Source organism: Equus asinus, chromosome 5 (assembly GCF_041296235.1).
Source record: "Equus asinus isolate D_3611 breed Donkey chromosome 5, EquAss-T2T_v2, whole genome shotgun sequence".
NCBI classification, from domain to species: Eukaryota; Metazoa; Chordata; class Mammalia; order Perissodactyla; family Equidae; genus Equus; species Equus asinus.
Genome location: NC_091794.1, coordinates 65,746,645 through 65,767,957, shown reverse-complemented (window position 1 = coordinate 65,767,957; position 21,313 = coordinate 65,746,645). Strand labels below are relative to the sequence as shown.

Here is a 21,313-nt window from a genome sequence, read left to right as displayed (position 1 = left end):
ATGCCGTGCACTCTGCTGGGCACTGGCGTGTGTAGGCGAGGTATGCGGCAAGCTCTCTGCCCCTGAGGAGGAAGTGGCTCAGTTGCATGGAGAAAACCAGCCCCTCTGAAGCCGGTGAAGTGCCGTTTTGCTCTGGGCTGCGCTATGTGAGCAGTGGTTGGAGGGAGAGGGCGCAGAAGAGGGAGCGGCCCTGGGACTGAGCAGTCCCGTTACCCTCTTACGGTCGTAGAACTTGTATGGTTTACAAAGCACACTCATCTCTGTTTGACTGTCGTAACAGGTAAGTGGGGAAGGGATTGTTACTCCTGTTTGACAGTGGAAAAGAAAAGCTGAGACCCGGGCACCTAAGTGACTTTCCCTGGGTCCCCCAGGAAGTAGGCGATCAGCCTGAACTCGGATGGGTCACATCGATGCCTTCTCTTTTTCTCCAACACCATGCACCTTCATCTTGGTCTAGATTATCTTAAGAACCTATCTGATCTCCTCAGATATGCCCTTCCCCGCTCCAGTCTGTTCTTGGAGCTGGAGTGACTTTTTTTTATTGCTAACCTGACCCTGTCACTCTTCTGCTCACAGCCCTTCGGTAGCATCACACCGCCATTTGCGTAGACCTCAGAGTCCTTAACCTGGCCTTCAGGGCCCTGCATTGCCTGGTTTGGACCTACCTTCCTGGCTCACCTCGTGACCTTCTCTCAGCTCCCTGCGCTCCAGCCACCCTTTCCTTGGGCCATGTCCTCAATCACATAGTGCTCCATCTGGCCTCGGGACTCATGCACCGGTTCTTTCTTCTGCCTGCACATTCTCCTGCCTTCCACCAGCACGTTTAGCTCCTGTTCATTGTTAGATCCACACCATCCAATACAGTAGTCACTAGCCACATGTGACTACTTCAATTAAATTAATTAAAATTAAATGCAGTTACAAATTTGGCTCCTCAGATGCATTAGCCACCTTTCAAGTGCTCAGTAGTCATGTGTGGCTGGTGTCTGGTCAATTGGACCACATGGATATAGAATTCCATCATTTCAGAAAGTTCCATTGGATAGTGCTGTGGTAAATTTAGTTCAAAAGTCATTTCTTCAAGGAAGAAGTCTTTTCTCGCCCAGTACCACCTCCAGCCGCCTTACTTCACTTATTAAATGTTTTCACAGTATCTTATACTTTTTCTTCATAGAGCATCACATGATTTGTGAATCATTCATTTTTTGATTAATATCGAATAATGAAATCATTATATAAATCAAATAGTAAACTAAGATAAATGAAATAAAATAAATAATAAAATCATTTGGTTTTTGCATTAATATCTATCTTCTCCACGAGATTTTAAGTTTCTGGAGGGCAGGACCTATAGTTTACTCATGTAGGTCCTAACATGCAGTGCACTCAGGAAGCGTAAACAGAATGTGTGATTAAAGAAATGGGTACCTCCCAGCTCCCAGTCAGTGCAGGAAGCCTGAGGAAGGAAGGCAGGTTGAAAGTGACTCTTGAGAACGGAGAGAGCATGTTCAGAACTGGAGGAGTCGTCTGGACAGAAGTGCTGGGTGGGTGTTGAGGAGCCAGTCCTGGCTGTCTCAGATGGTCTCCAGTAGCAGGAAGAGGGGAGACTAGAATTGATGGCAGCACCATCAGGGTCCTAGGACCCAGGACAGCTGGCTCTGAGGCCAATATGGAGCTCCTCTAGAATCATCCTGAGTTTCAGATTGACCAGCCTGGTGACAGATGGCGACAGGATGGCTTGGAGGGAACAGAAACTGAACGTCAAGGCTCCCGTTAGGAGGCAGTTTCATTCCTCTGAGGAGGTTTTGGAGTCTGAGAGTCCTTTGAACCTCAAGCTCCAGGAAGCCTGGCCCTGCGCCTTGTGCAGTGCACACCCTCTGTGCCTGGTCCATGCAGGTGCTTAGTGTCTCTAATAATGCCTGGCTGGACTAGAGTATTGGTGAGGGATAGACGAGAGGGACAAGAGGAGGAAGCTCTAACAGGACTCGGTGACAATGGAGAGGAAGGAGGCGGAGGCAGTTTCAGAGTTTCCGTTCTTGGAAGACTGTTGGTGTCACTGATGTAAGTGGAAGTGTTTGGCCTCCATCTCCCCACCTTATATTCAAGGGGCAGCACCACACCTAAGCTAGGATGCTGTGTTGGTAATGTTCCAGGATTGGATTTATTCATTTCACTGGTCCCTGGAGTAGACTTTGCAGAACTGAGTGCCTCCATGGCCCTTGCAGGTAACAAACACCCACAGAAGCTATATTGGCCTTACTGCTGTTCCCACCTCAGGCCTTTGCACTGTCTGTTCTCCTGCCTGGAACACTTTGCCCCTATTTCCACAAGGTCAGCTCCTTGGGTCCCTCAAGCATTTCCTCCGATCTTGCCTTCTCAGCAGCTCCCTCCCCTTCTCCAGCAGTGCTGTCCCCATGACTCATCACTTTCTAGTGTCCTGTACCCACACTGCATAACTTATTTGGTTTATTAGCTGTTGTCTGTCCCTACTAAAATGTAATCTCCCAAAGAGCAAGGAATTGTTTTTTAGTGTTTTGCTCTCCGTTGTTTCCCAAATGCCTGGGAGAGCGCACAACCTGAGCCTAGAAGGAGCTTGACTGTGTTTGCTGACTGATGGAATGAGTGACTACTTGAATTGTGTGGGCACTGGGGAGTGGTGAGCCTGAGGGGAGCGTGCATTTCAGAATCTGACACGCACCCCCGGAGCTGACACGGGCGTTCGAATCAAGGTTTAAAGAATATAGTACTGGCCACACGGCCTCTGCTCCAGCTGGGTTCTGTCCAGGAGTCCCAGGCTTGGGCCCTTGCTCCAAAGAGAGCTAAAGGTGAAACCAGGTATGCTTCTGACTCTCCGGTGTTTGTCGGGTTTCTAAGGAACACCGTGCTCGCCCCACCCAATAGCGCAGAGCCTGCTGATTTAAAACACATGCGGGATGGACCCAGTTCCCATAGTCAGAACAAAGCCGTACACAGGCCATTCCCCAAATATTTGTGTGCTGCCCCATAGCTACGAGCTGACAGTTGTTAGACATGGACCAGGCTACCACATGAGGCTACAGAAATCTTCTCTGGAAATTCTTTAGAAGAGCAATTTGCTTTCTCTCTAGCCAGGGAAATTCCCTTGATGCCAAGTTGCTAGGGTGAGTTTACTAGACTGCTTTCTTCTTCTGTTAATAAAAGTATAAAAAAAGAATCCTCAGGTCACTGGGTCAAGTCCCAGGGGCCTTCTGGGGAGTGTGACCCTGACAGCCATCTTTCTGGCATGGTTTACATGGGAGTGGGGTTGGGAGGGGGAGGGGTCCCACTCATGGGTAAGCATGATCGTAAGGCGGTACCATATAAGGTGGGGAAATAACAGTGGCTACCTAACCAAATCAGGTTTAAATGCATGTCACAACTATTCTTCCGGTTCCTTGTGACAACTTTCTATTTTAGAGCTGGAAACACTGAACCTTTGTGGCTGAAAGGCTGTGATTAGAGCATAGAACTCTGCTTGCCTTCAGAGGAGATTCATCAAATAGCTTGAAGAGAATATTTTCCTGGCTTCTACTGAAAGGTTACTCCCACCATAATTCTTAGGAAGATTGAAGTCTATCCACTCTTTTCAATTGCTGTCCTGTTTGCCTATCATTTTTATAGGTGCTTACATGAAGAGTAACTGATGCATTTATGCTATGCTTCGTCCATAAAGAAAACTCCGTAGACACAATTAATAAGGCAGCTCAAGTGGGTTTCTGTCCTTTACATTTCCTACAAGGTTTGCCGGCTCCAAAGCACTTTTACACCAGTTGGAGCCTTTGATGCTCACCCAGGGGGAACCTCTCACTCTCAGGAAACGGGCTCGGAAGCGTCATGGGATCCGTGCAGGATTTCCTGACCCGGAAGTGGTGGAGTTGGAACCAGAGGTGGCTGCTACGTTCCTTTCTACTCCAAAGCTGCCTGTGGTGTTGGGTTCTGTTGAACCTGCTGCATTTTCTCCCGAGTCCCCCTTTTGACTGACTGCAGGCCTGTGTGAGATGGGCTTGCCCAAGTCGGACATGGGCAATCTGGGCCCGGAGGCCAGTAGGGCCGCATGGCAGGCAGAAGTTAGGGCTGGCTGATTGATTGATTGATTGATGCCTCATGAGTTCAAAGAGGATTTGAGGCAGCTAATTTACTCCAATAATGGTTGCTATTTATTGTGCACTGAATACCAGATGTCAGGCTAATCACACCTTAATTTGCTGGATTCTCATAACATCATTAGGAGGTGTACGTGTGAGTCATGGCTTTGTGCAGCTAGGAAACTGGTTTTCTGGCTTCCCACAGTCATATAACTAGTAAGTGGCTGAGCCTGGTCTCAAACTTAGGCAGTCTACACCCAACACCGTTGATCTTAGCCACTACCCAGAGATTTGCAAGCCAAGTTGGAAGGACATTCCAGGCAGAGGAAGCCGTGCCTATCATAGAGACATGATCCAGCAAGGCGAGAGAGTGATGGAATGGTTGGAATTGTGACCTGCCCTCAGTCACATAGCCAGAGTGGCAGAGCTGGGATTTGAATCCAGGTCTTTGTGCCTCACTGTAGTGAGGTCGTGCTGCCTGACAGAGACTTCGGTTCGGTCCTCACGCTCTTCGAAGTCTGGATCGGTCAGTAGAGCAAAGGCACACAGGGCCTTCGCCTGGTGCTGTGGGCAGAGGTATTGCCAGCGGTCACAGGGGGATCACTAGCAAATGCTCTCCCCAGAGCGCGAGCCCACTGCACAGCAGTCGTCTCTTGGGCAGCAAGACTTCTCTGAGGGCTCAGGCGGGCAGTGTGTGCGATGGAGCCCAGGCTCCGAGTTTGAATTCTGGCTCTGCCATCTGCTGGCTTTGTGGCAGGAGCCAGTTCAAGTCCCTCAGTCTCTGGGGCCTGCTCACCCCCTGCCCTCCGCAGGCCTCCACTTACTCTTTATGAAGTGGAAATGCTAAATGTTTCTGCAGAGGGCTTTGTAAGGATGAGCTAAGGTGATGTATGTGGAGCACCTGGCACGTGGCAGGTGCTCAATCCATAGGAGTATTTTAGTATGTATTGTATTATTATTTGAAAAAAATGTAATGTTTCTCTCTGGCGAAAATGTGTAATAATTGTGTGTAGCTCGTATTTGAAGAACATATTAAATAGTAACAGCTAGAATGCTGAATTACAAGGCTGGCGCTCGGAGACAGGAGCCAGGACTGTGCGTCTCCGTGAGGCTGGGCGCTCCAGGGTTGAGCTTTGTGGGATTTAAAAGGTGGTTATCCTGTTTTAAGTTAACGGGAAATGTTAATGATTATGGTCACTGATGCTTTTTCAAGATGGGAAACCATAGAAACAAAAATAAAAAGTAGAATTAATCGATAAATCTATTATTCTATAGCTTTAAAAATCACCTAATGAAGGGACCCTGCCATCCCTCCACCTGCTGTGTCTGCTCTTGGAGGCGACCGTGTTAACACTCGGACATTCTTTGTTTTCACCTTATTAATATATGATGGTATCTCTCCATTTCATCTTTTATAGCTTACCTTTTCTTAATAGTTAACACCTTGAGGTATAATTTTCGTACTTTGAAATTCATCCATTTTAAATGTATAATTCAGTGATTTTATTAAATTTACACAGTGTGCTATCATCACCATAATCCAGTTTTAGAGCACTTCTTTTTTTACCCCCAAAATTCCCGTTGCCTGTTTGCAGTCCGTTCCCTGCCCCAGTCATAGATAACTGCTTATCCACTTTGTCTTGTTATAGGTGCTCTTTTGTAGAAATTTCATATAAATGGAAACCTACAACATGCCTTCTTTTGTGTCTGACTTTCACTTAGCATAATGTTTTGAAGATTCATTTGTGTTGTTGCCCATATCAGTAGTCCGTGCCTTTTTCTTGCTGAGCGCTATTCCATTTGTGGATGTACCATTTGGTTAAGCCACGATGGATATTTGATTTGTTTCCAGTTTGGGGATATTATGAATATTCTTGTACAAGCCTTTGTGTTGGCTGTGTTTTTATTTTTCTTGGGTAGATACCTAGGAGTGAAATCGCTGGGTTGTGTGATGTTATATTTTAAAAAACTGCCAAACTTTGTTTTCCGAAGTGGCTTTACATTTCCACGAACAATGTACAAGGGTTCCAGTTTCTCCACAATTTTCTGATGCTTGGTATTGTCAATGTTTTTTATTATAGCTGATCTAGTAGGTATGTAATGGTATCTCATTGTCATATTAATTTGCATTTCTTTAATGACTCACGATCTTGAGCATATTTTCGTGTGCCTGTTGGCTGCTTGTCTTCTTTGGTGAAGTGTATATTTAAATCCTTTCCCCATTTTATAATTGGGTGGTTTGTCCTTTTATTATTGAGTTATAAGAGTTCTGTGTGTATTCTAAATAGAAATCTATTATCAGATGTGTGAATTGCAAATATTTTCTCCCAATCTGTTGCTTATCTTTTCATTTTCTTAGGATTTCTTTTGAAGAGCAAAATTTTAAAATTTTGATGATTTCAGATGTATCAATCTTTTCTTTTATGTCTTGCTTTGTAAGAAATCTTTGTCTAATCCATGTCACAAAGATTTTGTCCTACAAGTTTTATACTTTTAATTCTTACGTTTAGTGATATGATGCATTTTGAATTAATTTTTGTGTATGGTGTGAGGTTAAAATCTAAAAGTGTAAAGATTTTGATTTTTTTTTTTCTTTTTCATATGAGCAGTTAGTTGTTCCAGCACTGCTGTGAAAAGGAGTGTCCTTTCCCCATTGAATTGTCTTGGCACCTTTATCAAAAAGCAATTGACTGTAAATATTTGCATTTATTTTTCATATTTCTGTTCTGCTCCATTAATCTGTGAATTTATTCTTGTGCCAATGCTGCACTGATTTAGTGATGGTAGTTTTATAGTAAGTTGAGATCAGGAGCATAATTGTTCTTTATTCTTTATTTTCAAAAGTGCTTAGGCTTTTCTATGTCGTTTACATTTCTATCTAAATGTTAGGAGCAGCTTATCACTTTCTAAGAAAAAACCATGCTGGGATTTCAATAAGGGTTGTGTAGAATCTGTGGATTAATTTGAGGAGATTGCCATCTTAACAATGTTGGATTTTCCACTTCACAAATAGGGCGTATTTCTCCAATTTGTAGTTTCTTTTGTAGCAATGTTTTGTAGTTTTCAGGGTATATGCCTTGAACTTCTTTTGATAAATTTACTTCTGAGTATTTTTTATGCTGTTGTGAATGGAATTATTCTCTTCATTTCAATTTTGATGTTAGCTGCTAGTATATGGAAATACAACTTTTTTTAATGTAAATTTTATATCTTGTGATCTTACTAAGCTTATTAGTTCTACTAGCTTTTTTTTTTCTTGTTAGATTCCTTAGGATTTTTTGCATATGAAATCGTGTCTTCTGCAAAAAAAGGCATTTTAATATCTTCTTTTCTAATCTGTATGCTTTAAATTTCTTTTTCTTGCCTTATCGCATTGGCTAGAAGCACTAGTGCAAGGTTGAATAGAGGTGGTGGAAGACAACAGCCTTCCTTTGTTTGTAGGAGGGAGGAATCATTAATTTTGCCATAAGGCATTAAGTCAGCTGCAGGTTTTGTAGATGCGCTTTGTCAGGTTGTGGAAGTTCCCGTCTTTCTTGCTTTACTGAGTGTGTTGTTTCATTCGTTTCTACATCTGTTGAGATGATCATTTGGTTTTTGTGCTTTATTCTGTTAATCTGTGTAATACATTAATTCATTAGGGATATTAAACCACCCTTGCATTCCTGGGGGTCACCCCACATGATCGTGGTGCCTAATGCATGTTTTGTATGTTGCAAGATTTGGTTTGTTAAGGATTTTTACGCCTGTGTTCATGGTAGAGATTAGTCTGGAGTGTTCCTTTCTTTTGATGTGTTTGTTTGACTCTGGTATCAGGGTAACACTGGCCATGTAAAATTTGCTGGAAAATGTTGCCTCCTTCACTATATCCTAAACAAGTTAGTGTGGGAATGGTATGGTTTCTTCCTTGAATGTTTAACAGAGTTTCCCAGTGAAGCCACCTGGTCCTAGAGTTTTTTTTTTTTTTTCTTGTGGGAATGTTTTAATTACAATTTTAATTTGTCAAGAATAAATGCTTCTCAATTTGTCATGTGGCTTTGGTCAAGTTCTATAGCCCCAAACTGGTTGTTTTTGGTGATTTTGTCCAGTTTCATACTTTTATTTGCTAACTCTTCATACTACCACACCCAGAAATTGCTTCTCTACCTCTTTCTTTTTAATGGCTATAGAATCTTCTGTTTTATAGATGTGCTATAGTTTATTTAATAAAAAGTAGTTTTTCCAATTTTTAAACGTGTCCTTAAGCAGGGCTACAGGTAACCTTCCTCTTCATATAACTTTACTTCCTCATCCTAATCATTTGCTAAGATGGGCTCCTAGAAGTGGGATTCTGGGCCAAAAGTTTTGTGTGTTGTTAATTTTTTTTTTTTTAAGATTTTATTTTATTTTTTTTCCTTTTTCTCCCCAAAGCCCCCCCGGTACGTAGTTGTATATTCTTCATTGTGGGTCCTTCTAGTTGTGGCATGTGGGATGCTGCCTCAGCGTGGTCTGATGAGCAGTGCCATGTCAGCACCCAGGATTCGAACCAACGAAACACTGGGCCGGCTGCAGCGGAGCGCGCGAACTTAACCACTCGGCCACGGGGCCAGCCCCTGTGTGTTTTTAATTTTAATAAATACTATTAAATTATTATTCAAAATTTGTCTGAGTTATTACGCTGTTAGAATAATGTAAGAGAAAGTCTGCTTCTCCTTTTCTTGCCGCTGCTGTAATCTGTTGATCTTTCGCATTGTCCCCAATATGAAAAGCAAAGTTTGGTGTATTTTATTTGCATTTATTTATGTAGCGGAGTTTGAAATCTTTTTATATGCTCTTTGACTATTTTTATTTTGTGAAGTGACTTTCCGTTTGCTTTATTTCAAATTATATTGGTTGTCTTTTTCTTATTTATAGGATCTTCTGATATTTTAGTCATCTTGATCTTTATCTGTTTAATGTTGTAAATATTTTTTCTATTCTGTGGTTCATTTTCTTCTAGTCGTAACTGTGTTCAATCTTTTAAAGCCCTGCATTGTAATTTATGCTTTTTGTTTGTTTTTAAAATAGAAAGTGGTACAAGGGATCGACGTAAACCAAGTTCGGGGGCTCGGGTTTGACGCCACGTGTTCTCTGGTTGTTTTGGACAAGCAGTTTCATCCTCTGCCAGTGAACCTTGAAGGTAGGACCGTTTCTTCCTCTCTCTTCCCTGGTTTGGGGACTGGCGGGGGCCCAGGTGGAACATGAGGTCAGGTGTCTCTTATTGCTCATAGTGAGACTCAAAGGTGGAACACGGAGGCTGGAAATCATGTCCCAGAGGCAGCTGGTGGGAGTGGAATGACATCAGGGGCAAGGTTAGAGAGAAGCTTGGCTCCATAAAACAGAAGAGCCACACTAGAGAGCTTGATGAAGGAAGGACTTGGGGTCCTTAGCTCAGAGTGGGTGGCCTGGAAACAGGCAAGGGGTCTGGCATTTGCTAGGAAGGGGGCCAGTGCCAGCAGTGACTTTGCATCTGCAGCTCCTGTGCCACATTCATGTGAGTCGGGGAGCCAGGTCCATTCAAAGGGAACAGAGTCAGGCAGGCAGGACCATGTGTCACTCAGAAGCTGGAAACAGACGACAGCTCTATTTTCAATTGCCAGACCACAGGGTAGTCCCGTTTAATGATCTTGTTCTAATAGACACTTGTGAGTACAGTAATGAGCTGTTTCAAATGTAAGTGCCACTGAATTCACCATCAGAAATTTTTCATGGGTGAGGATGTGTCCCCTTTGAGGAATTTTAGCCAGTGATGCCAGTGCTGAAGTTGCAAACCCAAAAGTCTGTAATTGGGTAGGTAGGTAACATGAATGAGTAAAGTAGGCCAGGTTTGAGAAAAATAATAGCACACATGTGGAGATAAATTTCAACTGATATTTAACCTTTTAATGAGCAGAAGACATTTGGGAGTGGTGGAGACTATGGTGCACTGGAAATTGCATGTTCCATCTGAAAGAGTGCAGTTCTCGGCATTGTCACTCAGTTGTTGCCAGATAGCCATTGCAGACGTGTTTTGGGCTGGATTGTGTAAGAACCTTATTTGTGGACACTGCTGCGGCTGTGCCTTTCTCTCACTGGCGGCTGTGGATTCTGGGGCATGCTGGGGCACCCCGGAGCCAGGCAGCAGCCCTGCTGAGCCGTGACACCTTGAGCAAGTTGCTGAACTTCTACATAAAGAATTTCTCCTCTGAAAGAATCGGAATAATGAAACAGTAGCTTTGCTGTGGGAATTAAGTGAGGACCTGACACCTGAATGCTCAGAACAGTTTCTTCCTTAAGTCAAGAGAATGTGTCCCACTCACTTCTATGGACCTCATGCATAGAACAGGGATTGTTATAAATTACATGTGCTGAAAAAGTATGCAAATGGATGTTAGAACACAGTGGTAATGGTGACCATCTTTTACACACACATGTGCATACTTTTTCCCCTTTTGCCACATTTGTTAGCATTTCCTGTGTGTCAAGCCCTGTCTTATTAAGTGTTGGAGCTTCAAAGATGAGTACGAATGGTCCTTGTTCCTATTGGCTGACCACTGGCTCAGTGGACACTGTTCTGGCCCAGGAGGGCAGGGCAGCTCTGGTCTGGGCCACTTGAGAAAGCAGAGACCAAAGGAACGGGGCGGAGCCTGCAGACCTCAGCTCAGCAGCAAGCGCTTTCCGGTTATGAGCCAGGGCTGGCCATGGAGCTGGCCGCCTGGGGAGGCTGCCAGTGCTTCCCTTATTGGCTGGCGTTGAGTAGCGGCCAGGTGACGGTCTGTTAGGGATGCTGTTGGAGGAAGTCTCATTTTGGGTGGGACTTTAGATGTTAAGAGCCCCAAGTTCAAAGGAGTCTTTACCTTCTAATTTGCTGAAATGCGTGGTTTTTAACTCTGGATGTGCATTAGAATCAACTGGAGATCTTTTTAAATTACCATTTCATAAGGCTTACCCCCAAAATTTGTATTCAGTTGGCTTGTGGTGAGGCTAGGCCGTCAGCGTTTTTAAAAATTTTCCTTGGTAATTCTAGTACGTGGAGAATCACTGGGTACACATGAATGGACAGTTAATATTAGGACCAAGAGCGCTTGCAGCAGCAGCAGAGAGTTCCTCATTAAGCCTGCTTACATACACACCCTCTCTGGGTGCCATCTTCTTTTCATTGTAGGCAGAATTGCCTCCTGTTACAGCCCTTCTATTAAAAGGGTAGCTGGGCTGCAACCCTAATTATAAGTGTTGAAATAATTTCATTCCACCTAAAAGATTCAAATGTCCCCATTCATGAAATGCATCCACTGCAGGCGCCCTCAACAGTTCATTGCCTTTCAGCAAGTTCTATTAAGGTTAGATTTTATCTGAACTGGATTATTCTGTGCTGGAAAATGAAATTCAAATTTTAAAGCTGGTTTAAAGGTTCTTTAAAGACTTCCACCTCCATGGCATGACCAACTCTTGATTGGTTAAATGAGTAATTGTGAGGATCAAGGGGTGGGGTCAGGAAGTTAACTATCACCATTAAAACCAAACCCACAAGATGGGCAAAACCATTACTAGCTTTAGATGGCAACCAAAAAATGGAAGAAAAAAAATCCCAAGTAAATTAAGTACAGTGGCTTAGGAACACCAGTCTCATTGTCAGCCTCCCCGTTTGATCTTTCTCCCTGTGAAGAGCGGAACAGCCCTGTGGTTGGACAGTGGTGCTTCTGACCCCTGAAGCCCACGTGGCTCAGAGCATGGCTCCAGTGGGTCATCCCACCACAGGAGCCTGTGGGAGGAAGAGGGCCCAAGGGTGGTAATTTGGGGTTGGAGAAGGGGTTACTACCTAGGCTACCCTGCAACAGAAACCTAATATTTAGATGTTTTTGCTGAATCATAGTAATTTCCCTCAAGTATGCCTGGAACAGCTGTAAGGTGTTCCAAATATTAATTGAATGAGTACGTGGGTGCGTCATCTGCCCTTAGGTAGACTGACTGTATGAACTACATTCTGCTCTACCAAATTGCTTCCAATCCTCTTACAACACGACACCTTCGTGGGTCTGTGCTCTGTTTCCCGTGATGTCTCTGGTGTAGAACTTCCTTCCTCGCTCTTTGCTCAGCCAGCTAACCAATGGCCAGTCATTTTCAGAACTAAATGAAAGCTTTCCTGCCTCATAGAAGCTTCCTGTGCAGCCTCAGGCTCAGCTGGCCAGGGCCGTCTCTGTGCTCGTCCTCTTCTGCTCTGTGTCTGGTACTCCTGCTCTGGCAGGCGACACACCTTGGGGACCACCCTTTCCGTTTGACCACGTGCTCTGTAAGGGCGAGACTGTGGCACCTTCTTCTTGGTGTCCCAGCACTCAGCACTGTGCCTGGCACGTAGTAGATGCTTAATAAGAGATGGGTAACCTTTCAGTGGAGTCATTCATTTGTGATTTTCTGAAAAGAGGTTAAATTCCAGGTTTCTGTCTACAATGAAAATTATTAATTAATAATGATAAACATAGTAAAGTAATCGATTCCATGCAGTTCTCATTGTGTGATTCTGACTGCATGTTGAGAGGCTCTTCATGGAGAGGCGGTCGTACCTGGGGGGGGGGGGCGCGAGGCTGTCTTTACAGGTGAAAGTTTAGACAGGTGTTTGTCTTAAAGCAGCTGCAGGTACATTTTATACATTATTTAAGAAGCAAGACTGATATTGTTACCCTCAACACCCACATGTTGCATGTGCATGTGTGGACGTGTGTGTGCCCACACACCCATAGTCTGTGCATGTGTGTATGTGGACGTGTGTGTGTGCCCACACCCCCACACTCTGTGCATGTGCGTGTGTGGACGTGCATGTGCCCACATCCCCATACTCTGTGCATCTGCGTGTGTGGATGTGTGTGTGCCCACAAACCCACATTCGGATCCCATGGTGATTCTGGAATGTGACCTGGACCTCAGTATTTTTAGTCTGCTCCAGGTGACTCGAACATGCAACCAGAGCTGAGAAGCAGTGCTTTAAGCAGTTCTGTCATGCGCTGTAATCACTCAGCTGTTTAGAGAAAATCTCTGTTGTGCGTATGGAAGGTCTCATGTACTTGCTGTTGTTTGCAAAGTATTGCTATTGTCTGAGGAGCTTTGCTGGGACCTGAAATCTCGCCAGGCAGGCAAACCAGTGACTGAGTCCTTGCCTCAGTAGGATGACGATGACCTAATTTTGATATTTTCTTAGGTTGTCATTTCTTTATGTTTTAAAAATTGTTTTTGAAAGATATGGAAGAGTAAGGAAAATAACAGCCTCCTCTGTACTCACTACTGATGATAAACAGATGAAATTTGGCCATGTTTGTCATCTCTTTTTTTTCCTTTCCTTTTTTTTTCTTATGAGGAAGATTGGCTCTGAGCTAACATCTGTGCCAGTCTTCCTCTATTTTGTATGTGGGATGCTGCCTCAACATGGCTTGACGAGTGGTGTGTAGGTCTGTGCCTGGGGTCTCAGCCTTTGAAACCCCAGGCTGCCCAAGTGGAGCATGCAAACTTAACCGCTGTACCACCAGGCCGCCCCCCACAAGTCTTTTTTTTAAAAGAAACAACTACTTGAAGCTTCAGCCCTTGCCTCCCCCCGCACCCGCCCAGCAGGGGAGCGCTCTTCTGTGGTTGGTGTTCAGTGGCACGTTGTTCCTGTGCTCTGACAGCGTATGTGTACCCGCAACAATGGACAGTATACACATATTGTGCTTAAAAATATCCCAGCTGGTATCATTATTCATGTTGATATGTGTAGCAGGTTGCTCAGGTACACATTTGTTTTCCCAGTTTATTTTTCCGCTCTCTGCACAGATCTGATTCACAGCACATTTCGTGCTTCTCCCGGCCGTGAGACAGTGGGCATGTCCTCTGCCTTGCAGTCAGTTTGTTAAAGTGACCGAGGTCAGAGAGTTGTTCTGACAGTTAAGTGAGATGGTGTGTGTCAGGTGTGCAGCTCAGGGCCTGGGACGCACACGCGCAGAGCTTTATAAACGTGTGTTATTAACAAAGTTATATAATTGCTACGGTGATTTTGCTATTGAATAAATAATGTGTGAAGTGCCTGGCTCGGTTACCGTTGGGCCCGTTTGTCTTTCTCTTTTATCGTCTCCCAGGTGTATTCATTGTTGTCCTGTGCATTGGCCTTCTGCGGAGGCCGAGGATGGGGAGAGTGCCGCTCAGCCCAGTGTGCGTGATGAGTGAGCAGAGGCGGGGAAGGCAGGGGGGCAGCCAGGCGCCTGGGGCTGCGGCAGTGGAGGTAGGACGTGAGGGGCCGTGCTCACGCCCCTTTTCCGGCTGGTTTCAGTTCTGTCCCTGTGATGTATTCCTCTTGACAGCCTGCTCTGTGATAGGCACTTATCATACCCTGCGTGCACATTATCTTTGTTCCACGAATGAAAGTCTCGGTTAACCCTGTGTGCCGTTAGGTGCTGTTATCCCTGTCTTATAGATAGGGGCGCTTAGGCTGAGAAAAGCTTAATAACTTTCTCAATACGTCTCTGCCTGTAACTGCAAGAATCAGCACTCCCTGTTAGATCCGAACGATTCCCAAACTGAAACGATTCCAGTGCGTCCCGCTCCACCAAGCCAACCAACCAAGCACGGAGAAAACACCTAAATTAACTGATTTTAATTAAGTGACCAGAAGAAATGGGAATATGAGCGGATGAAAGCTGTTGTGTACATCTATTAGGTGTATTATTCCATTGAAATGTTTGTCCATGTTGAAAGGAGACAGATCTTAAAAAGCTGAAAAAATACTTTAGGCTTACTTCGTAGGCTTTTTCCTGAATATATACCCAGAAAAGTTTTCTAGAACAGAAAGGGTAGGAGGAGGGGAGAAGTGGAGAGAGAATGAGTGACGCTACGATTGATTGGCGGGTCTTACGGGTTCAAGTGCAGACGCCTCACCCTGTATTCAAAGGACACGTCTCCTGAGGGAAGACGCAGGGCTGGGGTGGAGGGCCCTGAACAGTGTTGGTGGCGCTCCTGCCGGCTTCACTGTGGATGTCTGAAACTATGGCAGTCATGCCGTCTGTGCCCTGGGGCAGCCATAGTGCCCCTTGAGTTAGAAGGATAAGAACGTGCATGTGTCTTTGTCTCCTTTCTAGGGGATTCCCGTCGAAACATCATCATGTGGCTGGACCACCGGGCGGTCAGTCAGGTCCACAGGATCAACGAAACCCAGCACAGCGTCCTGCAGTACGTCGGGGGTGTCATGTCTGTGGAGATGCAGGCCCCAAAACTTCTGTGGCTAAAAGAGGTGAGTGCATAGGGTTGAGGAGAGGCCGCTAATAACAGCAGAGGATTCCATTTATTGTGGCTCTGTCTGTCCAGCCACCCTGCTCAAGTCCATTATGTTTGATTTTTCCCAGCAACTCTTTGAGGAAGGTAGTTCCCATTTTATTGATTAGGTTGCAGTTAAATCATTGCTGTTTTAATATGCTTGACTCATGCAAGGCCCAGTGATAAGTATTTGACACAGATTCTCTCTTTGAATCCTAACAGCAACCCTATGAAGTAGGTTTTTTTGGGGGATGGGGTGTCTGTATTTTGCAGACAAGAAAACTAAAGCTAATGGAGATTAACCAGCTCACCCGCAGTGGCACACTAAGTCCGTGACAGAGTCAGGATTTGAACCCAGGACTGGCTGACTCCAAAATCGACTCTCTTCATATCCAGTTCTCGACTGGGACTCAGAGAGGTTGATTACATTCCAATGTGAAAGTGGCGGAGCTGGCATTTAAGTCCAGATCTTCTGACCAGAACTTTCTTTCTCATGTGCGCTCAGCCCCAGTGACTGCTCTGTGGCCTTGGTGGCGTGTAGGGTCCGCTCTTCTCGCCTCACCTGCACTGGAGCTTGCCTGTCCTTGAGTGCGATGGAGATCGCGGACAGAGCACTTGGATGGTTCCCATTTCCAGATGTTATGATCCTTCATGGATTGTGGAGAGTGGTGACGTCAGCTTCGTGCTTCCCATTAGAGATGTGCGTGTGAGCAAGTGCAAGTCCTCTGGGAACCGGGGGCTTGAAAACCCCTCGGTGGTCTGGTTAGGAGGGAGTCCATTGAAGGAGTAAGCCCTGGCCTGACTCGTTTACCGGCTCTGAGGCTTCAGGTGGTCTGAGTCTTGGGTTACTCGAGATGTGTGTGGGGTTGGGGAGCAGAGGGTGTCGAGAAGGTGTCCCTGGATCACCACGTGGGGCAGGAGGGAGATAAGCAAAAAGGTCATGAGTAATCAAGGCTGGCTTCCTTGTTAGCTGCTGTGTACATTTATCTGTTTTGTAAGCTTTAATTTGTAGAAAGACTTCTAAGAGTTTGAATACGTAGGGTTTCAGGATTCTAATTCTGATTCTACTGACGTCACATTGTGTGACTTTGGGCAAAGCAGTTCTCATCCCAAGCCTCACTTTTTCCATCTATAAAGTGAGAGAGTTGGACTGACCAGTTTGAAACCTTGATCCCAATGTACGCTGGCGTAGGCGTCGGAGTGTAGAACTCCACAGCGCCCCGTGGTCCTCTCTGTGCTCTGCAGCCGGGGACTGATGTAGTCCTGACAGGCTCTGGCTGGTGGGCAGCATGGGAAACTGAGGCTGAGAGGGAGGGTTATGTGACTTTCCCAAACACATGGGAGAGCCAGAATTTAAGCCTACTGCTCTTAGGGTAAATTCCAGAATTTGTAACATGGCCCAGAAGATGGTGAGGGATGCCACTTGACCTTCCCTCTCCGCTTGCTGTGTGCCCTCACCTGGCCCACTCTAATCCATCCACAGGGATCCACTCAGTGGGCCTCACACACACCCAGTTCTTTGCCACCTCCGAGTCTTGACCAGGGGGTTGGCAAACTGCGGCCTGTGGCAACCTCTGGCCTGCTGCCTGTTGTTGGATGTCCTGGGAGCTAAGAATGGGTCTTACATCGTCACGTGGTTGAGCGAGCATCAAAAGAAGACTATTTTGTGACTTGTGAAAATTATATGAAATTACAATTTTAGTGGCCACAAATAAAGTTTAATTAGAGCACAGCCACACTCATGCATTTGTGTATTGTCACTGGCTGCTTTTGCATGACAGTGACGGAGCTGAGTAGCTGAGATAGAGACTGTATGGCCTGCAGAGCTGAAAATATGTACTCTCTGGACCGTTGGAGAAAAAGCCTGCTGACCACTGGTCTTGACAACGTGATGCTCTGCCTTCTGCCCCAAGTAGTCTTCCCTCCAATCACCACTGCTTCTAAGCCATCATTTAGATCCCAGCTTTGTTGTCAAATCCCTAGAAAAGCCTTTCCTGACCCTCGAGTAAGTCAGAGGTCTCTTGTCACTGCACTTTTAATTTTACTTCATGGTGTCTTTCATAAATTGGTGATGTGTCAGTTCCTGTGATGATCTGTGTAATGCTGGCCCCTCCAACCGTTGGGACCCACAGGAGGGTGGAGATCATGTCGTTTTGTTCATGGCTGTGCCCCTACCCCTAGCACATAGTAGGTACTCAGTAGGTGCTTTGAATAATTTAGTGGCACAGTGAGGGCCTGTTGCTGTCCTTCACATGAGAAGGCGCCATGGGGTGGAGGAGATCACATCAGCAGGATGCTGAGGCTGAGTGGCCGTGAGGGGTGAGCCAGACGGAGGAGCAGAGCTGGCCACTCCCTTCAGTGTTGCTGCTGTTCATGTGTCCCTTGTCCTGAGCCTGGAATCACACGTCACAGGGAGCTGGGCAGAGTGTGGGGTTCAGACTTCTCAGTAGACAGGAGTGATGCACTAGGACCACCGTAGCTCTTGGGCAAAGTCACTTGGGTCCTCGTCCCACAATGTGGAATTTTAATCCTGTCCTTTACATTTAAGGTTTGTGTGTTTCGGGTTGACGTATGTCTCCTTAATAAGAATTGTCAGATAAAAGGAAAAATGCCATTTGAATTTTTCATAACCCCTAGCAGTCTGGCTTTCCCATTTGGTCTCAATGATTCTGACTCTCCTCTTAATGAAGGCCAAATGTAAATTCAGTTCTGTCAGGCCGGAACAGCTGGGGTCTCCTATCTTTATAAACATGAAAGATTGTAGGGTAACAAGGCGCAGACTGAGGAAGGTCAAGAGAGTTGACGGGCTGATGCCAGTCCTGACAGCCCAGTGTTGATGGAGATGATTAACTGGCTTGTAGGGGCTACATGGAGATATTCCAGTCGGTCTTTTAACTCATTGCCTCATTTTGCCGTTGTCAGTAGAGCAGAAAGCTAATCATTTTATAGTTTGAGATTTTCATTGTTCCTTCCCAAGGTCTGGAAACAACTGACTGGAATGTCAGAAGATTTTGTTGATGGATTTAGAAAATATGTCTGCTGCTCCCATCTCCCCAGTCCATATCCCTCTGCTTCTGGTCCCCTGATAACATACTGGGAAAATGAGTAAATGATGCTCTGATTGGTTCTAATGTGACTTTTCCTGTATATGTAGATTCTTTGGAGAAACCTGGAGTTTGGGTGTCTAGAGAGGTGTCTAGCTGTGGAAGGTGGCAGCCAAGTGCTTTTCAGTAGGAATGTTGATGAGAAAACTCTGTTAGAGGTCAGGAAAGCCTGGTCCTGGTCCCTTCTATCAATAAGAGGCCTCCCACTTACTTTTAGTGCCTTGCCTGGCCTATTCTTTCCTTTTTCTTGAGGATGTAGTAACATCTGTTCTCTTGTCTTTGGGTTTCTTCTCATCTTGAAACTTTATGAAAGGTAAACAATGTAAATTCCTTTCTTTGAAATGCACCATTTCCTTTTTAATGGCAATGTGATAGAAACTATAGTCTTTCCCTGTGGGTTACTCTGACTTTAAATTCCACGCGTAGGTCTGTACTGCTCACCTGCATTCATCAGATCTTAGCAGCAGAGCTAAGACAGGATGCTGAGGAACTCTGGGAGATGGAACACAGTTCTGAAACAAAAAAGGAAAGGATTTGAGCCAAACACACTTGCATTTAAATCTTTCTCCACCATTTACCAATTCGGGGACCTTAGACAAGCTGAGTCAACTTCTCTGAGCCACAGTGTGCTTAGCTGTGAAATGAAGATAGCCACCTCAGCGTTGCGGAATTACTGTAATGTACTCAGATGCTGGTGAAGCGCCCTATACAGTAGATATTCAAACAGTACTTTTAATTTTCATTTCCATTGTGTTTAAAAATGTTTGTCTCTGCTGATGGATATGTCAGTAACGTCCTCTCACCAACTGAGAGAATTTTAAACACTAGAATATCTCATTTCATGTTGCTGGCTGTAATCAGTGGTATCTTTTTCCTGTTTGACTAATAGCTAAGGAAAGCGTCTAAAAACCACCATAAAGTTGTCAGAGACAATCATAGAAAATAGACAGTGGAAGATCACAAAGCGTGTTTTCAGAGTCATTTGTCTCTTTGGATCACCCGTATCCATATGCGATACCGGTACCAGGAGGCAGCCAGCTTTGAGCCGCGAAGCACATTGCTTTACCAGAGACTGTCTCCTTGTTTCCTCTAAAATTCTCTGTTGCCTCCAGCCCCAGAATTGTTTTATTTTACAGGGATTGTTTTATTTAATCTTCATACCAGTCTTGTGGGGTAGATATTATCTCTTTTTGTGAATGAGGAAATGGAAGCTTACAGAAGTGAAATGACTTCCTCATCGTCTGATACTGTGTAAGCAAACCTGCCTCGAGAGCCATCCCACAACTCTGCCCCTCCCCATCCTGTGGGGGCCTGTGCAGTTCACTGTGGGAACCCAGAAGTGGCCTCTGCCTTCAAGAAATTACAGTATGATTGGAGAGGAAATATATAGATCGACTAAGCAATAAGAAGCGAATAAGGAAATAGGTGAGAACAGTATCTCAAGTGTGTAGAGTGCTTATTATATATCTAGCACTTTTCTAAGCATTTCATCTATGTTAGACTTATCTAATCCTCACAACCACCTTATGAAATAAGTATTATCATTTACAGGTGATAAAATGGGCTCAGAGATGTTAAGCAACTTGCCCAAGGTCACTCGGCTGATAAATGGCAAGGCTGGGATTGAACCTTGGCATTTCAGATGCAGAGTGTGAGCTCATCATCGCTTCACTCTGCTGCCCCTTCAAGCGTTTGCCCTGCACCAGTTGGATAGGGTAGTCAGGGGAGAAACTTGGAAGTGGTGGCTTCAGGAGGACCCTAGGCTGGGAACAATGGGTAGTGGGTTCCTGTTTTCATTTAACAAATGCTGCTTGCGTGTCCCCTCTGGGATGGGCGCTGTGATGGCACTCGGGATGCAGGTGAGCGAGACAGAGGACAGCCCTGGGTCGGCTTCTGGGAGCTTAGATTCCAGTGTAGAAAGGCAGAAAGTAGACAAGGAGACAAATAGGTGTACAAAGTGATTTTGTTTTCTGGAAAATGCTGTGAAGGAAAACACAGGTGAACAGATTTGGCATGGCTAGCATGTTCTCTCTGGGGAGGTTTTGTTTGACCTGAATGATGAGATTTGCAGGAGGAGGGAGCAGGAGATTCATGGAGGGGAGGAGAGCACCTGTGAGGTCAGCTAAGGAGGTCACAGGGCTGGGAGGGGAGGAGCAGGTGAGGCTGCCTGGCCTTGAGGCCATGGGCTGGAATTCGGATTTTATTCTAAGAGCATTGGGAAACAGTTGATGGATTTTAAGCATGGGTGTGACATGATCTGTTTTATGACTTAAAAAGAAACGCTCTGGCTTATGTACTGGGTAGATAAATATTTGTATAGCAACTACAAAGTATGCTATAATGCCAAAGGGAAAAAATTATAAGACTGAATGTGCAGTCTTACAGATGCATTTGTTTTAAGAAATTCTCGGTATAGAAAACACACTGGCTGTGTATACAAAAGGCGTTAATAATGGGACCCTGTCCATGATTGGAATAGTTTGCTACTGTTATAACACAATGTTCATGTTTTTATTACTTCTTAGTAATTTTCCATTAAAAAATAATCTTGTCATCATAGCTAACCTTTCTGGTGGACAAAACTTTATCATTTAGCATGAGATGTTTTTCTTCTTCTTGGGCTTGTTCTCCTAAGAAGCACTGCACGAGGGGCTTCGTATGCAGTATTTCCTCTAAGCCCTTCAGTCAGCAGAGTGTTCTCATCCCATTATACAGATGAGGAAAACAAGACCCAGAGTGCTTAAGTGGCTTCCTGAAAGCTACACAAGAAGCGAGAAGGGGGCCAGGATTCACGGCCACTCCAGCCTGCCTCCAGCTCCTGGGCTCTGTCCACTGGCC

At 45.1% G+C, this 21,313-nt stretch overlaps 1 protein-coding gene across 24 annotated transcripts in view; it reads left to right on the top strand.

Moving 5' to 3' along the window:
* Positions 1 to 21,313, top strand: part of FGGY (FGGY carbohydrate kinase domain containing) — a 378,492-nt gene that overhangs the window by 24,786 nt on the left and 332,393 nt on the right. For 23 of the 24 annotated variants that reach the window (XM_014844657.3, XM_070509784.1, XM_070509761.1 and 20 more), the window contains 2 exons: positions 9,147 to 9,258; positions 15,197 to 15,348. In XM_014844657.3, coding sequence (XP_014700143.1) covers positions 9,147 to 9,258; positions 15,197 to 15,348 — 264 coding nt within the window. Of the gene's footprint in view, positions 1 to 9,146; positions 9,259 to 15,196; positions 15,349 to 20,313; positions 20,335 to 21,313 lie in introns of those variants that run through there. The other variant, XM_070509785.1, reaches the window with a different exon arrangement.